The 17,503-nt window shown below is 53.5% G+C and overlaps 6 protein-coding genes and 1 non-coding gene across 7 annotated transcripts; 3 read left to right on the forward strand and 4 right to left on the reverse strand.

Moving 5' to 3' along the window:
• Nucleotides 1-149: 149 nt before the first annotated feature.
• PFLUO_LOCUS8607 (uncharacterized protein) lies at nt 150-1,981 on the reverse strand (the record flags this gene model as incomplete). Its single annotated transcript, XM_073786352.1, has 2 exons — nt 150-1,511; nt 1,571-1,981. 2 exons carry the CDS (start codon nt 1,979-1,981, stop codon nt 150-152), a joined length of 1,773 nt encoding a protein of 590 aa, XP_073642616.1.
• A 1,713-nt stretch (nt 1,982-3,694) lies between these two features.
• PFLUO_LOCUS8608 (uncharacterized protein) lies at nt 3,695-5,024 on the reverse strand (the record flags this gene model as incomplete). Its single annotated transcript, XM_073786353.1, has 3 exons — nt 3,695-4,375; nt 4,429-4,781; nt 4,835-5,024. 3 exons carry the CDS (start codon nt 5,022-5,024, stop codon nt 3,695-3,697), a joined length of 1,224 nt encoding a protein of 407 aa, XP_073642617.1.
• Nucleotides 5,025-5,570: 546 nt separating this feature from the next.
• Nucleotides 5,571-7,838, reverse strand: PFLUO_LOCUS8609 (uncharacterized protein; the record flags this gene model as incomplete). The annotated part of the gene is made up of 4 exons (XM_073786354.1): nt 5,571-5,589; nt 5,639-5,859; nt 5,915-7,719; nt 7,784-7,838. 4 exons carry the CDS (start codon nt 7,836-7,838, stop codon nt 5,571-5,573), a joined length of 2,100 nt encoding a protein of 699 aa, XP_073642618.1.
• Nucleotides 7,839-8,881: 1,043 nt separating this feature from the next.
• On the forward strand, nt 8,882-9,925 carry PFLUO_LOCUS8610 (uncharacterized protein; the record flags this gene model as incomplete). The annotated part of the gene is made up of 2 exons (XM_073786356.1): nt 8,882-9,318; nt 9,382-9,925. 2 exons carry the CDS (start codon nt 8,882-8,884, stop codon nt 9,923-9,925), a joined length of 981 nt encoding a protein of 326 aa, XP_073642619.1.
• A 365-nt stretch (nt 9,926-10,290) lies between these two features.
• On the forward strand, nt 10,291-10,372 carry PFLUO_LOCUS8611. Its single transcript has one exon. It is a non-coding gene; the product is annotated as a tRNA-Thr (tRNA).
• Nucleotides 10,373-11,013: 641 nt separating this feature from the next.
• Nucleotides 11,014-12,489, reverse strand: PFLUO_LOCUS8612 (uncharacterized protein; the record flags this gene model as incomplete). Its single annotated transcript, XM_073786357.1, has 2 exons — nt 11,014-11,967; nt 12,022-12,489. 2 exons carry the CDS (start codon nt 12,487-12,489, stop codon nt 11,014-11,016), a joined length of 1,422 nt encoding a protein of 473 aa, XP_073642620.1.
• A 530-nt stretch (nt 12,490-13,019) lies between these two features.
• Nucleotides 13,020-17,084, forward strand: PFLUO_LOCUS8613 (pre-mRNA-splicing factor rse1; the record flags this gene model as incomplete). The annotated part of the gene is made up of 4 exons (XM_073786358.1): nt 13,020-13,263; nt 13,446-15,519; nt 15,713-16,997; nt 17,058-17,084. 4 exons carry the CDS (start codon nt 13,020-13,022, stop codon nt 17,082-17,084), a joined length of 3,630 nt encoding a protein of 1,209 aa, XP_073642621.1.
• Between the last annotated feature and the right edge of the window lie 419 nt (nt 17,085-17,503).

Below are 17,503 nucleotides of genomic sequence, written 5' to 3' on the forward strand. Positions count from 1 at the left end.
AATCATGAAAATAAAAAGCCCGAGATGAGGAAGCTCGAAATGATGAGTGAGCCCCAATGATAAGAAAAAAAAATGAGATGCTCGAACGCAAAAATAAGACCAAAACGATGTCAATGCGTGAATGAACATGCCCCGATGAAAGAATTTTTTTAGGCGGAGATGCCGTTGGCAGTGGCGGCCTGCTGCAGCACGCGAGGCCAGCGCGAGATCAACTCGACATCGTCCAGCACGCCCTTGCCCCGGTTGCGCACGTACTGGGTGCTGGGGTCGACGCGCGGCTCCCAGTCCCAGACGTGTGGGGTGCCCTGGATCAGGGCCGAGTAGACCAGACGGCGGCGGCGCTGCGAGGTCAGCACGTCCTGGCGGATCTTCTCCAGATCCCACTTGGAGTGGACTTCTTCCATGAAGAAGCCCAGCAGCTTCGCCGGGTTCTGGGTGGCGGGCAAGTTGCCCCGCTTAGACGGGCTGGGGGTGCGCGGGGGAGTCACTCCTCCCGGGAAGGGGTACGAGGACGAAAAGCCGCGCTGAGGAGTCGGTGACACGCGAGGGGTCTCGGTGGGGGTGGGTAGGGGCCGGGGGGCCAGAGTGGTAGCCACGGGCTTGACAACCGCGGGTTCGGAAGACGTCGAGGGAATCGGCAGGTGGGCCACCAGGTTCACCTTCTCCTCGGGATCGTTGACCACGTCGAACAACATCGGCGCGTCCAGGGTCGAGTAGATGAACTTGTAGCGGCCGCGGCGGATCATGACCAGCGGGGCCTGCGTGCCCTCACCCATGTACTCGCCGTACACGGTGTCGGTCTTGGGGCCCTCAGAGCCATCCAGGTAGGGGACCAGCGAGACACCGTCCATGGGCAGCTCGGGCATGACGGGCGAGCCGACCAGCTGCGCGAAGGTGGGGAGCAAGTCCATGGTGGACACGTTCTCGGGCACGCGCTTGGGGGCGAATTTCTTGGGGTAGTGGAAGAGCATGGGCACGCGAGCCGAGTTCTCGAACCAGGTCATCTTGTACCACAGACCACGCTCGCCGAGCATGTCACCGTGGTCACCGGTGAAAACGATAATGGTGTCGTCCGCGAGGCCGGTGTCTTCCAGCACCTTGAGCAGCTTGCCGATGTTGGTGTCGACGTAGGTGCAGGCGGCGTAGTAGGCGCGGCGAGCGGCCTTGATGTTCTCCTCGGGCATCTCCTTGCCCCAGAGATCAATGCACTTCAGGACCCGCTGCGAGTGGGCGTCCTGCTGGTCGTGAGGGATGGGCCCGTTCTTGGGCAGCGGGATGTCGACGTCCTCGTACATGTCCCAGAATTCCTTGGTCATGGCGTAGGGGTCGTGCGGGTGCGTCATCGACACCGTCAGGCAGAACGGCTGCTCGGTGCGGGTGCGGACATGGTCATACAGGTACTGCTTCGACTTGTGGATGACCTCCTCGTCAAAGTCGAGCTGGTTCGTGCGCACCACGGGGCCAGCCTCCATGACCGAGGACATGTTGTGGTAGTAGTCCAGACGGATTTCCTGTGGCGAATCCTTTAGCTTTACTAATCATTCTCATTTTCCGATTCGGGATTACTCACCGGCTCGTCCCAGTTGACGGACCATCCGTAGTCACCGGGGTAGATATCGCTGGTCAAACGCTGCTCATAGCCGTGCAGCTGGTCCGGGCCACAGAAGTGCATCTTGCCAGCAAGAGCAGTGTGGTAGCCCTCCCGGCGCAGGTAGTGGGCATAAGTCGGGGTGTCGGCGGGCAAGTCCGCGGCGTTGTCGTAGGCGCCAATCTTGGAGGGCAGCTGGCCGCTGACCATGACAAAGCGCGATGGAGCGCACAGCGGCGAGTTGCAGTACGCCGAGTCAAATGTGACACCATCTGCCGAGAGACGGTCCAGGTTGGGCGTCTTGATGGGGGAGTTCTTGTCATGCAGCGACAACAAGGGCGCGGCCATCTGGTCCGCCATGATGTACAAGATATTGGGCTTCTTGGTCTCCATGGTAGCGGTCTCTTTTGGTGAAGGGGGGATGGGGGACCAAAGGAGAGTTGAGAAGGAAGGATATAGAAAGAGAAGAAAAAACAGGAAGAGGCGGAGGAGGGCGAGGGTTGATATATGAAGGAGGGCGAGACGTATGTGGGGAACGACTGAAAGAAACGGGCAGGGTAAAAAAAAAAATCAAATGGGGAAAGCGAACGATAGTCCGGGAAGTATAGACGGTATTATTGATCGGCGCCCCGTTAGTTCATGTTACAAGTATGTTATTTGTATCGTCGAATAATAATCATCCTACAATCAGAACACCTAAAAAAAAAAGCACAGTAGTTCCCGCCCCCCCCTGCAAGGGAGATCAGGGGACAAATTGGATGATCTGGGGCTGACGTCGTCGCAGCCAGTGGAAGGCGCAAGATAGCACCATCGTGCGGTGCGATGGTGTGATCCCGATCGACAGGAGATTCGTCACGGTCGGTACCGGCAATACCGTTAGTGCGGATTAGGGAGTATACGATTCTTGTCCTGCTTTCGCTAATCGCAACGCAACTCGGCAAATCGAACGAGAAAGAGATAAAAAGAACGAGATCAGCAGGCTGGTCATGCGCTACAATGGAGGGGTCCGTCGAAAACCAGTTGCACCGCGCGACTCAATTCCGAGTCCCAGAGGGGGCGACCGTCGCCACTTGGCTTGGACCGCATGCGTGTAGTGGCCGAGTTACAGCCGCAATACGGCAGTGCCGACGTAATGATGGGGCCAATTGGTTCCCCTTACGGGCTATAAAATCGTCACTGTAACAAATCTTGAGAAGACGTGGGGCCAGTAGACGATCAAGCGTCAGTGCCGGAGTTGAAGGCACTCGCCTTGTGGTGGTGTGGTTGTTCAGATGGTGCTTGTTCAGGCCCAGGTATGGCCCAATACAGCCCGATCCACCAGCTCGTGTCATAAATTGCCTGGTTGGGTTAGGCCCGAGGGACGATCCACTTGCTTATCTCGCCGCCCAATCAGGGGCCAGAAAAGCCCACTATAGGCGAAGCGAAGGAGCAAATTTGTGTGGCCGCCAGGTGGAGGATTCGACACGACGGGATGGACAAGGGCTCCAGGTGCGATGGAGTATGTGGATAAGGACACCGCTGATAATAGGGGGGGGAAATTGTGTGATGGCGAATGCGTCCGGGATAGCTATCACCTCATCGCTCCGCCTGCTTTCTCATCTCCCTGCGCAAGCACGCCATGGGGGCGGTCTGCCCGTCCCCCGGATTTTGCGGCCGTGCAACAGCGTCACCGCTGTTTGAGCTCGCTGCACCATTACATCTACAAGCCGCCGTGACTCTCCACCTCCGGGGCCACATCTTGCTAGGCCGGATGGTTTCACCCGATCTAGTATGGCGCAATCAGGGCTGAGTTTCTCGGTGCAACACTCGGAGGCATCTTGCCACGGATATTTGAAGGGGCAATCACATCCCGGGGAGGGGGTGGCCTAATGGGCTGTGTGGTCTGAGACCAGAAACATCGGAGATTGGCAGAGAAATGTAGAGGAAGTAACACGAAAGGATAATCTCAGTAGTCTTTTTTTAAAAGAAACAAAGGGTCTCTCCCTAGATAGCTCACTACCGCCGCTAAGCAAGCCCTAAGGGAGCCCCTAAGGGAGCCTTCAGGGAGCCTTAAAGGAGCCTTAAAGGAGCCCTAAGCAACGTCCGTCCCGAATTCCTGGCTTCAAATTAACTCGTAGCTGGGGCAGCTTCAGTGGCCGGTGTAGCCAAATGCTCCAGGTACCAATGGGCGAGCTCCCGGCACGCCATCGCATCCTCGATGCTGTCATGGCCCCGGCGCCCCTCCTGAATCCGCCGGTTCAATCGAACGGCAGCTAGGTTCTTCAGCGAGCGGCCCGTCTCCGGATTCTCATGGGTGCCCTCGACATGGAATGTGTCGACCATGCGACGATGGATCCACCGCAAGGCCAGCAGGTCAGCCGCACCCCCGTGCGCCATAACGATGGTATCAGGTCCCACAAACTGCCACAGCTGCTGCCGCGCCTGCTCACGGCTCACAAGGCATCGGCGCGTCGCCAGCGCGTTGTTAAGCATCTGCCAGCTAACTCCGGAGTACCTGGTGTTGAGATGCAGCATGGGCACGGCGGGATACACCAGCGTATCCAGCAGGACGTAGCCGGTGAAGTAGTCCACCGCACTGATCCGGATCAGTTCCGACTCGCCCTTCATGGTGACACCCATCTCGCAGTCCAGGGCAATGGCCAGCCGTGCGCCGCGCACAAACCGCGGAGTCTCGTAGAGTTTCCATTCGTCCTCGAGGCGACCCACACTGTCCTCGTCATAGGCTTCGTGTTTATCTCGTTCGACACATCCCAGGCTGGAACCCGGTTTCTGGCAACACGTCCATTTCTACGTCGCATCGTTACTATGTCTGTAACAATCCTTGGCGGAAAATAACTCACATTGTAGGTCACCCTGCCGGGATGGCTCTGACACGTGGGCTTCTTCTTGACTTTTTCGTTCTGAGCCTTCTCGCGTTCCGCGTGCGCTTCCTCCGAAATGGGCTCCGTGTGGACGGTCACCTCTTCCGTCTCGGCGTCGATGGTGATGACATACTTGATGGGGGGATTGTCAGAACTACCAGAAGAAGATAAGGAATCCTTCTGGGGAGATACCTGAGAAGAATCCACCTCGCTCTTCGGCAGAGTCGTCCGGTCTCCGGTCTGCTGATCGGCCGGTGACTTTTCCTTATCCTGACCATCTTTTTTGCTGTCATTTTTCTTCTCCTTCTTGTTCTTCTGCTTGGTCACGCGCTCTGTAAAGCAAACATTAGCTGACTGTAGTTGTTTCAAAAGAGAGAAAACAAACTGCGACAGAGCTTGCAGCGTCTCATTCGTAGGAGATCACCCGAAGCAATTTCAGTAACCTTGTATCCCTCCATTTTCATCTCCTCGGCGGACAAAACCAGCTTACTGAGCTTGTTGTAATAGACTGGAGTTGGGACAATGGAGCCCAGCTGGTTTCCTGTCACCAGGTGTCGATGAGGAGGAGGTGCCATGGCGTCTTTGTTGTGAGTATGGTAGAGATCTGAAGCAGGCGGGCGTGAGTCTGACGCTACCTGGTTTCTGTCTGGTCTTGCCTGGGAGGAAGAGATGAATCATCAGACAGACGTGATCGCAACTCAAGACTGTCGGGGAAGGAAGGGATGGGTGGCGGTAAAAGGGTGAAGCGAAAAACTTTGGTGAGTGAATACGGAAGAGAGAAAAGAAAGACTGAGGAAAGGCAGCGAAGGACTGGTGCTGTGGAAGGAACACAAAGAACGCGGGAGAGGGAAGGTCCAGTCAACCATCCTCCACGGTCGCCATGGAAATGTTTCAGCTTTCACAGATGAACAAAAAAAGTTGGATTTGCACTCGCTAAGGGACACTCGCAGTAGAATACATAACAGAACGGACAGTGCTGGAGGAGTAAATAAAACGATATACGCCGTGGTGGGAAACACATCACCGATGCTTATCAGACAGATCCAATCATTCAATAAATAGTGGAGGGAAAGGGGTAACAAAATGATTCATGTACGAGTCGTTTCGTCTCAACGAGGATGCTAATCAACTTTGATCGCACTGGTATCTTGTCAGTCTCCGGTTTGACCACCAGCTCATGGAAACATACCTATAAACACGTCGGACGAAGGCGTATGCAGCCAGGAATCCGACGGTGCCCGTCAACAGACCGTACACGGCGCAGGCGAGGAAACTGTAGCTGAAGAACAGCAGACTCGACACGAACCCGGTGATGTGCAGCCTGAACAGATAGAACCAGATACAGTATGCAAAGATCCAGAATGCGCTACTGCCTCCAACCAGGAAGCTCCGCCACCACCAGTGGTAGTTCTACATCAAAAGTCAGCTTGAAGATTTTGGACGTTGGCAGGGGGGAGGCACTCACCTCGGAACACAGCTGGCTGTATGTGGCAATAACAGTCACTTCAATGACCGTGACGAGGAGGATTGCCGAGACCACGCTCAAGAATCCAAAGACATAGTAATATCCGCTCTTGTCCTGCCAGAGGTTCTTGAACACAAATAGCAGTTCAATGAAAAGCACGGCGAATGGGATCAAACCAGTGAGGATAGGTCCATAAAGACTCTGGAGGTACCAAGGGTGCGGCGGGATTTGTCGCGGAATGGCATTGGTCTTCAATGGGTGTTCCCACGGTGCCACTCGCACATACCCATACCAGCTGCCAATGTACACCAGGGGAACTTGAATGAGCAGCCAGAGCGCAAGCAGACCGATGAGGGTACTGAACGGGATCGCCGTGCTAGATGATTGGGCCCACACGAACAAGTTGAGGATGAGAACAAGGCAGAACGACAATCCGGGGAAAAGCAGCGCAGTGACGAGAGTATTCTTCCGCCATGCTGCTCCGCCAAAGGTCTTGTAAAGTCGCCCCGAGAAGTAGCCGGAGAAAAGGCCGGCAAAGACGAAGAGACCCATTCCAACACTGACGAACCCACCGCGGAAGCTGGGGTTGAGCACTCCCAAGCAACTAAGGAGAAGCAGCCCTGTCACCACAAACAATAACTGCATGCCCGAGCCGACCAGCGGGGCAAGGAGACCGCTGTAGGCAGGCGTCCGAAAGACATCACCATGAAGAAGCTTCCAGCCGCTGGTATCCTCGAGGGGCTCGTCGTCCGAGGACAAGTCTGCGTCGTGTTCCACGTCTGGGTCTTGATCCAATAGACTCTCTCCTTTCTTCTCGGCGTGCCGGCCAGACTTCTGCCTGGACTGCACCTTGAGCTTCCGCTCTTCCATGGCCCCATCGCCACGTCCTTTGATATCACCTTGGACCGTTCGACTCCAGATGACAAAGACGGTCACGCCTAGCACGGTGGAGATGGTCAGAGAGTTGACGATCGCGAGCCAGTGGGTCATCGAGCCCTCTTCCTGATTGGTGAAGTATAGGTCCCAACGGTTCGACCAGTCGATATCCTTCTCCTCGCGGAAGTAGACCGAGTACGTGTACGGGATCTTCAACATGGCGCCGTCATCTTCGTCATCATCCTCGGGGATGTACGACGACCCGGGGTATTTCTCGCGTAGTCGGGCTATGTTAGGTGCAATGTACAGCTCCAGTCCTTCTTGCTCCTGGTGGACGACCTTGGGGCAGCCGTCTTCATTGCGGTTCTCTGCAGTGATACTCTTCGGGTAGACCTCGAATCCGACAATGACCTTTCCTCCCTCTGGCTGACTCCGCCATCGGATCAGGATGGTAAAGTGGTTGTTGATGAAGAATCTTGGGCGACTAGTGGTCGGCGAGATGTCTCGATTGCCGAGCTTGAACCCAGCGGCATAATACTTGCGGCTGCGGTCAACCGTCACGAATCTAGTAGCTCCTGGCAGGTTATCCGCAATCCACTCGACCACATATCCATCCCTGACGAGTTGGCGAGCCCATTTGACATCCGACCGGCTGATTTCACGGGAACACAGCGACTGACACTCGACATCCTTGCCCATCTCCAGCTGGAAATCTGACGTCATGATGCGGTCTCCGCGAAGCACCTCACCAAGATTGAGCGAGACGCTCTGCCCAGATCCGAAGGGCGAACCGCCATGTACTCTGCCACTCGGGGGACAGACAAGGGGGAGGTCGTAGTAGGCATATTGCAATTGTGTGTGGTCGGAGAAGATTTTATTGACCAGGAGAGGAATCGGATCGCCATCGTTGTACCGAGTGATTGAGTAACCTGAGAGAAAGTCCCTTGTCAGTGCTGCAGGCACAATCCAGCAATCCAGCTCACAAACACCTACCAGGGATATAGAATGCCCAGGCGTAAGACACAAACACCAACAGCCATAGCGCCATGTTGGGAGAGCGTGGTACTCGGGGACTCATTTTGAATATCGGAATCAAAAGAATCATCTTCCTCACACTGCCCAAAGGAAAAAAAGGAGCATGCACATCAAACGGGGCGAGAAAGGCGGCGAGTGGGACGGAAGAGTGTAGATCACTGACTCGTCGCAGTCAGCCTTGTGTGAGATGTGGCGATTCGGTTTCGAGGTGATAACGGTAGAGGGGCTCAGGTATGAGTCTGTTGCGGATCTCGGAAGGTATGGACCTGGTAGCACAGAATGTTCGCACCGCAACCACGGCCAAGGCCAGGGGCCGAGTAGTTCAGGTCGCGGGCCACCGAAGACCCCAACGGATAACGGATCGAGTGGAGAACGAGTGTAACTGGCACCGAATGCCACAGAGACCGAAATCGAGGAGATGATCACTAAAAACAAACAAGATGAAGAGAAGCGGGATTGGGGGAAAGGAAGGAAAGAGGAGAGTGATCCAGACCTCGTCCACCGTGTCAACATGGGGTTATGTAATCGGCAGGAAAATGGGGCAGAATAAGCATTGGCCTAGAGCCAATCGGGCGGGATTGGGGAGCATCGGGGAGTATAGTCGATCGGTTTTGTAATGTTATTGTGTACTTTGGGAGGAATCAGAGAATGAATGAAGGGGTTTTTATTGCTGGAGGAGAATGTGAAAGAAAATGGATAGCTATGTGGCGAAGATGTATATTCGGTACCTCCAAACTACGCTACATACACCGCTACGGTCAAAGACATCCCACGAAAGGAGCTAGTCGATATCTTTCTGGTTGTATATCGAGGACCCATCAGTCAAGGAATTGATATCAACCAACATATGCTATTTTTATCCCGGAGTCATCAGACGGTTGAATATCTTACCCCAAAAGGACAATTGTCGGGGAGCGAAACGGGTATAGCCCATGACACCTGGGATGATGGTCAACTTTGGGAATCCATGGATACTTAAACCCCCATCTGTATTGCTCTAACTAGCCCAAGCTCTCTCCTCTGCTCTTCTCTTCTTCCAAAGCCTCTCGAATTAAAATGCCTTCCCCCTTGCGAGCCCTGGGCCGAGATGGCCCCAAAGTCTCTGCCGTCGGTCTCGGGTTCGGAAGCCTAGGCGGACTCTACGGACCAGCTGGGACACTCGACGAGAGAGTAGCTCTTTTGGAGCATGCACATGCCACCGGACTGCATTTCTGGGACATGGCCGACATCTACGCTGATAGCGAGGATATCGTCGGTGAATGGATTAAGCGATCTGGCAAGCGCGATGACATTTTCCTAGCCACCAAATTTGGACTCCGGCGCCAGCCTGATGGGATGTTCAAATTTCGGACTAACCCTGAGTACGTGAAGGTTGCGTGTGAAACGAGCCTTCAGCGACTTGGGGTGGACACCATTGACCTTTACTACTGCCACCGGGTGGATGGGGTCACGCCCATTGAAAAGACTATCGAAGCCATGGTGGAGCTAAAGACGTAGGTCTGAACAATTTGCAAATAATATGCAAGCAAGCGACTTCTAACTTCCCATTGTTACAGCCAAGGAAAAATTAACTATCTCGGTCTGTCGGAGGTCTCACCAGCCACACTGCGTCGGGCGCACGCCGTTCATCCCATTGCCGCCGTGCAGATGGAATATAGTCTATTTACACTGGATATCGAATCATCGACCTCGGAAATTCTGAAGACCTGCCGCGAGCTGGGTGTGACTGTCGTGGCCTACAGCCCTATTGGACGCGGCGTTCTGACTGGCCAATACCAATCTCACGCAGACATTCCTAAAGGCGACATCCGTTGCATGTTGCCAAAATTCTCCGAAGAAAACTTCCCCAAGATATTGGAATTGTTGCAGGGATTGAAAGACGTGGCCGGTGTCCATGGAAGCACCCCGGCTCAGGTTGCTCTTGCGTGGCTGCTGGCGCAAGGACCAGATATCATCCCTATCCCGGGTACAAAATCGACCGCCAAAATGGACGAAAATGCGGCCTCTGCGCTGCTTCGGTTAAGTGACCAAGAAGTGCAAGGTATTCGGACTCTGGTGGAGCAAACGAAAATCCAAGGCACTCGGTACCCTGCTGCGTAAGTGTCTCTCCTTAATGTTTTTGGCTCTATGGAAGTTTAACCAAATAAATAGGGTTATGGACACTCTCCATAGAGATACACCGCCACTATAGGAGTGCGAGTAATGGTTATATAGATGCATAGCGTACCTACTAGCTACGACATCCAATCCCAGGTGGAAAATAGCACACAAAATCCATGGAAATAGCAAGAACGGGCACAACATGAATATAAACACGGTGTGGCACTTGATTGATCATGAAGTAGTGAATGCCGCCTATAGAATTAGAGTCGAGGAGGTTGGAAGCCGTTCGGTAACAAGCATCCGAAGTAGGAATCGTGGAGTTATAGACATAATTTTGGCAACAGGAAAAGCTGAGTAACAACGCCCGCTTAGTTTAGTGGTAGAACGCGTCACTCGTATAATGCCCGACATGATGAATCGGCGGTTCGATTCCGCCAGTGGGCAACTTTTTTTTTTTTCTTTCCCTCTTCGATAAATCTTTTCTTTCTTTTTCTCTTTCTGAATATGATAGCTACTACTACGCGATGCACACACCATTTACGCATAATTGATTTCGACTAGGCCTAGCCTGACCGCTGTACTATGCCTCCCGTCCATAAAAAGTATGTGATTCTGCACTATAGTTTACTGGACTCTCGTAGGAGACCTTCCCAAAAGAATGCAAAGTTAGAAGAACATTTTCCTGGTTAATTTTCGTTGATCTTTCTTCGTTTGACTGAGATGGAGAATAGACAAGGTATAATCATCGTTAAGGATGAGCAGTGTAGAGTTATAGGTTGAAGAAGTGCCGTGCGATCTATGGATTTCGCTCAATTCCAGATGGTCGTGAAAAGATGACTGCTATGGAGACTGACCCAGAAAATCCAGCTACCACCAGAAGATCTATAAGAAGAAAAAAGATATGATTTGCATTGATGAGGCATGTCAAAAGGGGAATGAGAAAGTCATAACCACTCAGCAGACCGTCGTATCGCCGAGATCGGGAAATAATAAAGGGAGGCCATGAAAATACACTGTGGGAAACAGGACCTAAGGATGGTCACAAGAACGAAAGACACCCCCAAAGGTAGCAGAACGCAAGTACTTCATGACGGGTGGGTCAGGAGATACTCCACGGCTCCTTGCACGCTACCGCCGGCTCGGCGCAGCGCCTCAATGTTCCGCTCAAACTCATAGAATCCCATATCGTTCAGTTGGCGGAGTTGCTCTGCATATCTCTCCTCCGGGGGGCGGTTATCCGGCGGTTGAGGGGCACCAAAGCCACCACCACCGAACCCGCCGCCACCACCACCGCCGAACATAGATGCTAGGGGATTGGCACCACCCTCTGCGCCCTGACCTCCGCCCATCGCCTGCATCATCTGTTGGAGCATCGCAGGATCACGAAGGAATGGGTTCTGCTGAGGATTAAAAGGATTGATTCCCGCTTGGCCACCTTGACCAGCGTTGCCTTGACCAGCACCACCAAAAAGAGCGGGGTTGAGCAGAGAAGCGAACGGATTCTGAGGCGGTTGTGCGTTTTGACCCTCAGTGCTAGTGGTTCCCTCGGCAGAGGTGGTAGGGGTGGGATTTTGAGTATCATCGCGTTGAGTGTTGCCAGCAGCATCGGAAGTCGGGGGTGGCATTCCAAAAGCATTGCCACCAAAGAGTTGCGCGAAGGGGTTTCCGAAGGGGTTCTGCGCCATTTGACCGAATGGATTGGCCTGCGCATCCTGCTGCTGTGCGTTTTGACCATCCTCGGGGGTTGTGTTTGTCACGCCAGGAGCAGGGAATGCGCTCTCGCCGCCAAGTCCACCACCACCCATCGCACGCTGCATCTGCATCATTTGCCGGAGCGAGCTGGGGTCGGTCAACATACGGCGAAACTCCGGACTTTGCATCATCTGTCGCACACCCGGACCCATATCACGGAGCATGGGATTTTGGTTAATCATCATGTCGATCATGGCGGGGTTTTGCAGGGCCTCGTTGAGGCTCGACTGAACTTGAGGGTTGTCCAGCATGTTCAGCATCGATTCGGTATCGGGAGGAGGGCCCATCTAAAGATTCCGATTGTCAGTATACAGGTTCAAGAAGGCTAGAGATCAACTTACCCCGCCATCTGGGCCGAAAAGACCCGCGCCAGGCAGTTGAGCAAACCCAGCATATCTGGCACCCGTCAGACCCGCGAGAGGGTTGTTGCCCGTACCAGCAGCCAGATTGGTAGGGACACCAGTTGCAGGCTGGCTGGTAGTGCCAGCAGCAGATGCAGGGGCAGCGCTAGTCGATTGGGCAGCCGGGTTTTGGCGCTGGTTGCTCGCCGCACTCTTCACCAAATGAATAGTGTGCCCATCCTTAATTTTGTAGGACTCCAATGTCTCGCTATCCTTGAGCACTCTTCCAGAGTAAATCAAACGCTGCCGTTCTGCCGGAGTGTCCGCATACTCGGAGCTTGAGAGCTTCTCTTTGAGCTCCGACACCGGAGTAGAGAGCGGGAGGGTCAGAGTGAATTTAGCATCGGTAGAGGACTTGACAGTGAAGGTGATGGATGTATCATCGGCTGTGCCAGCATCGTCGGCCATGGTGGCAATAGAGAGGTAGAAGGACTCAAGATGACCGGAAGTGTGGGGTTGAGGCTCAGCGCTACCGGAAGAGAAGAGGGAGGATACAGTCCGAGGAAAGGCAATGGCCTGCCGAGGATAGCGCCCGGTAAGAAACAAAGAAGATGAGAGGGAGAGAACAATAGGGAAGAGCAAGGGGGAAGGAAGAGGTGAGAGAGTGGACAGACTTATCTTTGCCGATGATGCTCCATGTGCTATCATCCCGGTTATGTAATAATGCCAGAAGGCGGTCGAATCCGATCGTTATGGGTCAGGTGACTGTGCACTGGAATTTTTGCACGAAAGCTCCACTCCACAGCTACACCTCAACCCTGCTTCAACGCGACACCCTTCTTTACCTCCCGAGTTCTTGCACTGGGAGCTCGCCCTCATCTGGCCCCGTCCAGCAGCAATGGGATATTGGTGCTAGTCATACCACCTGGACTGCAATCGCGTCGTGAACTTTGGGGCTGCCACCGCCGGGGAAGAAAAATCACTGCCCGCTGCCCGCCATGGCGACCACCTCGCATATGTTTATGTACTCCTTGACGATCCAGCCTCCCACTGCCGTCACACAAGCTATACTGGGACAGTTCGCAGGAACCAAGGAGCAACAGATCGTCACGGCGTCCGGCTCCAAACTGACCATCCATCGCCCTGATCCGGCACAGGGGAAGGTCACGCCGATCTTCTCGCAAGATGTCTTCGGCATCATTCGCTCGCTGGCAGCTTTCAGGCTGGCTGGCAGCAATAAAGGTACGTTTGCATCGTGTCCCGGTTTGCGATTTACGAGTCCAACTTAGTGATTCTTCAAGCTTCCTGGTCCTGGTTTTCCGAGCCGGCTTCTTGAAGAAGACGGCGGGAAACTGCCCCACCCGGCCAGCGACGTTGATGCTGTTTGTTGGTTCCTAGAACTATGCTGAACAATTATTGTATAGATTACATTATAATCGGGTCTGATTCTGGTCGGATCACCATCATCGAATACGTCCCTTCCCAGAACCGCTTCAACCGCATCCACCTGGAGACTTTCGGCAAGTCGGGGATCCGACGAGTGGTGCCCGGTCAATATCTCGCAGTGGATCCCAAGGGACGCGCATGCCTGATTGCCTCTATCGAGAAAAACAAACTGGTTTATGTCCTGAACCGCAACTCGCAGGCCGAGTTGACGATCTCATCTCCGCTGGAGGCACACAAGCCACAAAACCTGGTGTTTGCCATGATAGCCTTGGATGTCGGTTATGAAAATCCTGTTTTCGCCGCTCTTGAGGTAGACTATTCGGAAGCCGACCAAGATCCCACTGGCCAGGCGTACGAGGAAATAGAGAAAGTGGTGGTGTACTACGAACTCGATCTCGGTCTTAACCATGTAGTTCGGAAGTGGGCTGATCCAGTTGACCGCACAGCAAATATGCTGTTCCAAGTGCCTGGAGGAGCTGATGGCCCCAGCGGCGTCTTGGTGTGCGCGGAGGATAACATCACTTACCGACATTCCAACCAAGATGCCTTCCGTGTGCCTATTCCGCGTCGCAGTGGACCAACTGAGAACCCGGATCGCAAACGGACCATCGTTGCTGGCGTGATGCACAAGATGAAGGGAGCCTTCTTCTTTCTCCTGCAAACTGATGACGGCGACCTGTTCAAGGTCACTATTGAAATGGCCGAAGACGATAGCGGGCAGTTGACTGGTGAAGTCAACAACTTGAAGATCAAATATTTTGATACCGTGCCCGTCGGCTCGAACCTCTTGATCCTCAAAAGCGGTTTCCTTTACGTGGCGAGTGAAGCAGGAAATCACCAATTCTATCAATTCGAAAAGCTCGGCGATGACGATGAGGAAATCGAGTTCAGCAGCGAGGCATTCTCGGCTGATCCATCCATTCCGTGCGCCCCCGTTTACTTTCGGCCCCGGGGTGCAGAGAATCTCAATCTTGTGGAAAGCTTGAACTCCTTGACCCCACTTATTGACAGCAAGATTGCCAATTTGACCGAGGAAGATGCACCCCAAATCTATTCTGTTTGTGGCACTGGGGCTCGCAGCTCTTTCCGATCTTTGAAGCACGGACTGGAGGTTACCGAGATCGTGGAGTCAGAGCTTCCCAGTGTGCCTTCCGCAGTGTGGACTACCAAGCTGGCACGAAGTGATGAGTTCGACGCATATATCATCCTCTCTTTCGCCAATGGCACTCTCGTTTTGAGTATTGGAGAGACCGTGGAAGAGGTCACCGATACTGGGTTCCTTTCAACAGCGCCTACCCTGGCCGTACAACAGTTGGGCGAGGACTCCTTGATTCAAGTTCATCCTCGGGGTATTCGTCACATTCTCTCTGACCGCCGAGTGAACGAATGGCCTGCCCCGCAACATCGCACCATTGTTGCAGCAGCTACAAATGAACGCCAAGTCGCCGTTGCTCTCAGTTCGGGCGAAATTGTCTACTTTGAAATGGACGCCGACGGGACTTTGGCCGAGTACGACGAACGCCGGCAAATGTCTGGAACCGTCACCGCGCTCAGTCTGGGCCGGGTTCCAGAAGGCCGAGTGCGCAGTTCGTTCCTGGCTGTTGGGTGTGACGACTCGACCGTGCGTATCCTTAGTCTGGATCCGGACTCTACCCTTGAGAACAAATCTGTTCAAGCTCTGACTTCCGCCCCATCCTCTCTGAGTATCATGGCCATGTCCGATTCAAGCTCTGGAGGCACCACTCTTTATCTTCATATCGGCCTCTACTCTGGTGTCTATCTTCGCACCGTTCTGGACGAAGTGACTGGTGAGCTCTCAGATACCCGGACACGTTTCTTAGGAGCCAAGCCTGTGAAGCTTTTCCAAGCGTCTGTCAAGGGTCAGACTGCTGCTCTAGCTTTAAGCTCTCGACCGTGGCTTGGATACTCTGATATTCAGACCAAGAGCTTTATGCTTACACCCTTGGATTATATCGGACTCGAATGGGGTTGCAATTTCTCCAGCGAGCAGTGCGTGGAAGGCATGGTAGGAATTCAAGGCCAGAATCTTCGGTATGTGCTACGTCCCTTATCTTTTCCTCCAACCCTTTTGCTTTCCTCCCGATCAAATGATGAAACATCAAACCGAATACTTTATGTGGATGAAAATTTTTACCAATTGTTCCTACTGAGATCAACCTTTTTTCCCTTTCCATGCTACCTGCAAGGTTTTGACCATTTGACAATCTTGCTGACTTGAGACTAGGATCTTTTCCATTGAGAAGTTGGATAATAACATGCTTCAAGAGTCTATTCCTCTTTCTTACACTCCCCGTCGCTTTGTGAAGCACCCTGAACTGCCCTATTTCTATGTTATTGAATCCGACGCCAACGTTTTGTCTCCCGTTACGCGCGAGCGGCTCATCCAGGATTCCAAAATGAGCAACGGTGATGCCGCCATCCTCCCGCCTGAAGAATTTGGGTATCCCCGAGGAACCGGACACTGGGCCTCGTGCATTCAGATTGTGGACCCGATCACCACCAAATCCGTGGTTTTCACCCTTGAGCTCGAAGACAACGAAGCGGCGGTCAGCGTTGCTGCTGTCTCGTTTGCAAGCCAAGATGACGAGACCTTCCTGGTTGTTGGCACTGCAAAGGACATGGTTGTCAGCCCTCCCTCATCCTCTGGCGGCTTTATCCATATCTATCGGTTCCAGGAAGAGGGCCGGGAATTGGAGTTCATTCACAAAACCCAAACGGATGAGCCCCCTCTCGCTCTTCTCGGATTTCAAGGTCGACTTGTCGCGGGTATTGGCTCGTTACTCCGAATTTACGATCTGGGTGTGAAGCAGCTTCTCCGCAAGTGCCAGGCGAACGTTGTGCCCAGGACCATTGTGGGTCTTCAGACCCAAGGTAGCCGGATCGTCGTGAGCGATGTTCGTGAAAGTGTCATTTTCGTTGTTTATAAGCATCAGGAGAATGCCCTGATCCCCTTCGTGGATGACTCCATCTCGCGTTGGACCACGTCCACGACAATGGTCGACTACGAGACCGTGGCCGGTGGCGACAAGTTTGGTAACCTGTGGCTGCTGCGTTGTCCCAGCAAGTTTTCCGAGGAGGCCGATGAAGAAGGATCTGGCGCACACCTGATCCACGAGCGAGGTTACCTGCATGGAACCCCCAACCGTCTGGAGTTGATGGTTCATTACTACACCCAGGATATCCCCACCAGCATGCACAAGGCTCAGCTGGTCGCCGGCGGCCGTGATATCGTGGTCTGGACCGGGATGCAGGGTACGATCGGCATTTTTGTTCCGTTCGCCAGCCGCGAAGATGTCGACTTCTTCCAGAGTCTGGAGATGCAACTGGCTTCTCAACACCCTCCTCTTGCTGGACGGGATCACTTAATCTATCGCAGTTATTATGCACCTGCCAAGGGTGTCATTGACGGCGATCTGTGCGAGATGTACCTTCTCTTGCCCAACGACACGAAGATGATGATTGCTGCGGAGCTTGATCGATCCGTGCGGGAGATCGAGCGCAAGATCTCGGTAAGCTTTTTTTTTTTTCCCTTTTTGGATTGTGGCATGGGAGCTAACTTGATTCTCTAGGATATGCGGACAAGGGTGGCCTATTGATTTTGCAGCGTGATTAACTCCGGCGTCTGATGCTGGCGTTTTTTGCTGTCTACATGTTTCGGATACCTCAGGTACAGGACAATTTATTCCATATAATGAAGCGGCTGATGAAGAGCCGCCTGACCCTTTCTCCGGGCGGGCCCCTGGCAGTTCGCTCTTCCCCCACCCTTCCCCATTCCTAGATGACGTCTCTTGCCTCGCTCGGTCTGCCGCTTTCCATTCGGCTAATCTTGAGCTGGATGCAGCCAGCCATTGCTGGCTGTATGAGACAAGAAGGAGCGTGTATGCGCTCCGACGTTCTTTGAGTACGGTTTTATCTGCACTGCACCACGGATATGATCGTAATTTATCAGTCGGGACAGACCTCTTCTAGACGACTCAACCCGTAATGGAGGCCTCACTATAAATAACATCTTGAA

This window comes from Penicillium psychrofluorescens, assembly GCF_964197705.1.
Source record: "Penicillium psychrofluorescens genome assembly, chromosome: 6".
Classification (NCBI taxonomy): Eukaryota; Fungi; Ascomycota; class Eurotiomycetes; order Eurotiales; family Aspergillaceae; genus Penicillium; species Penicillium psychrofluorescens.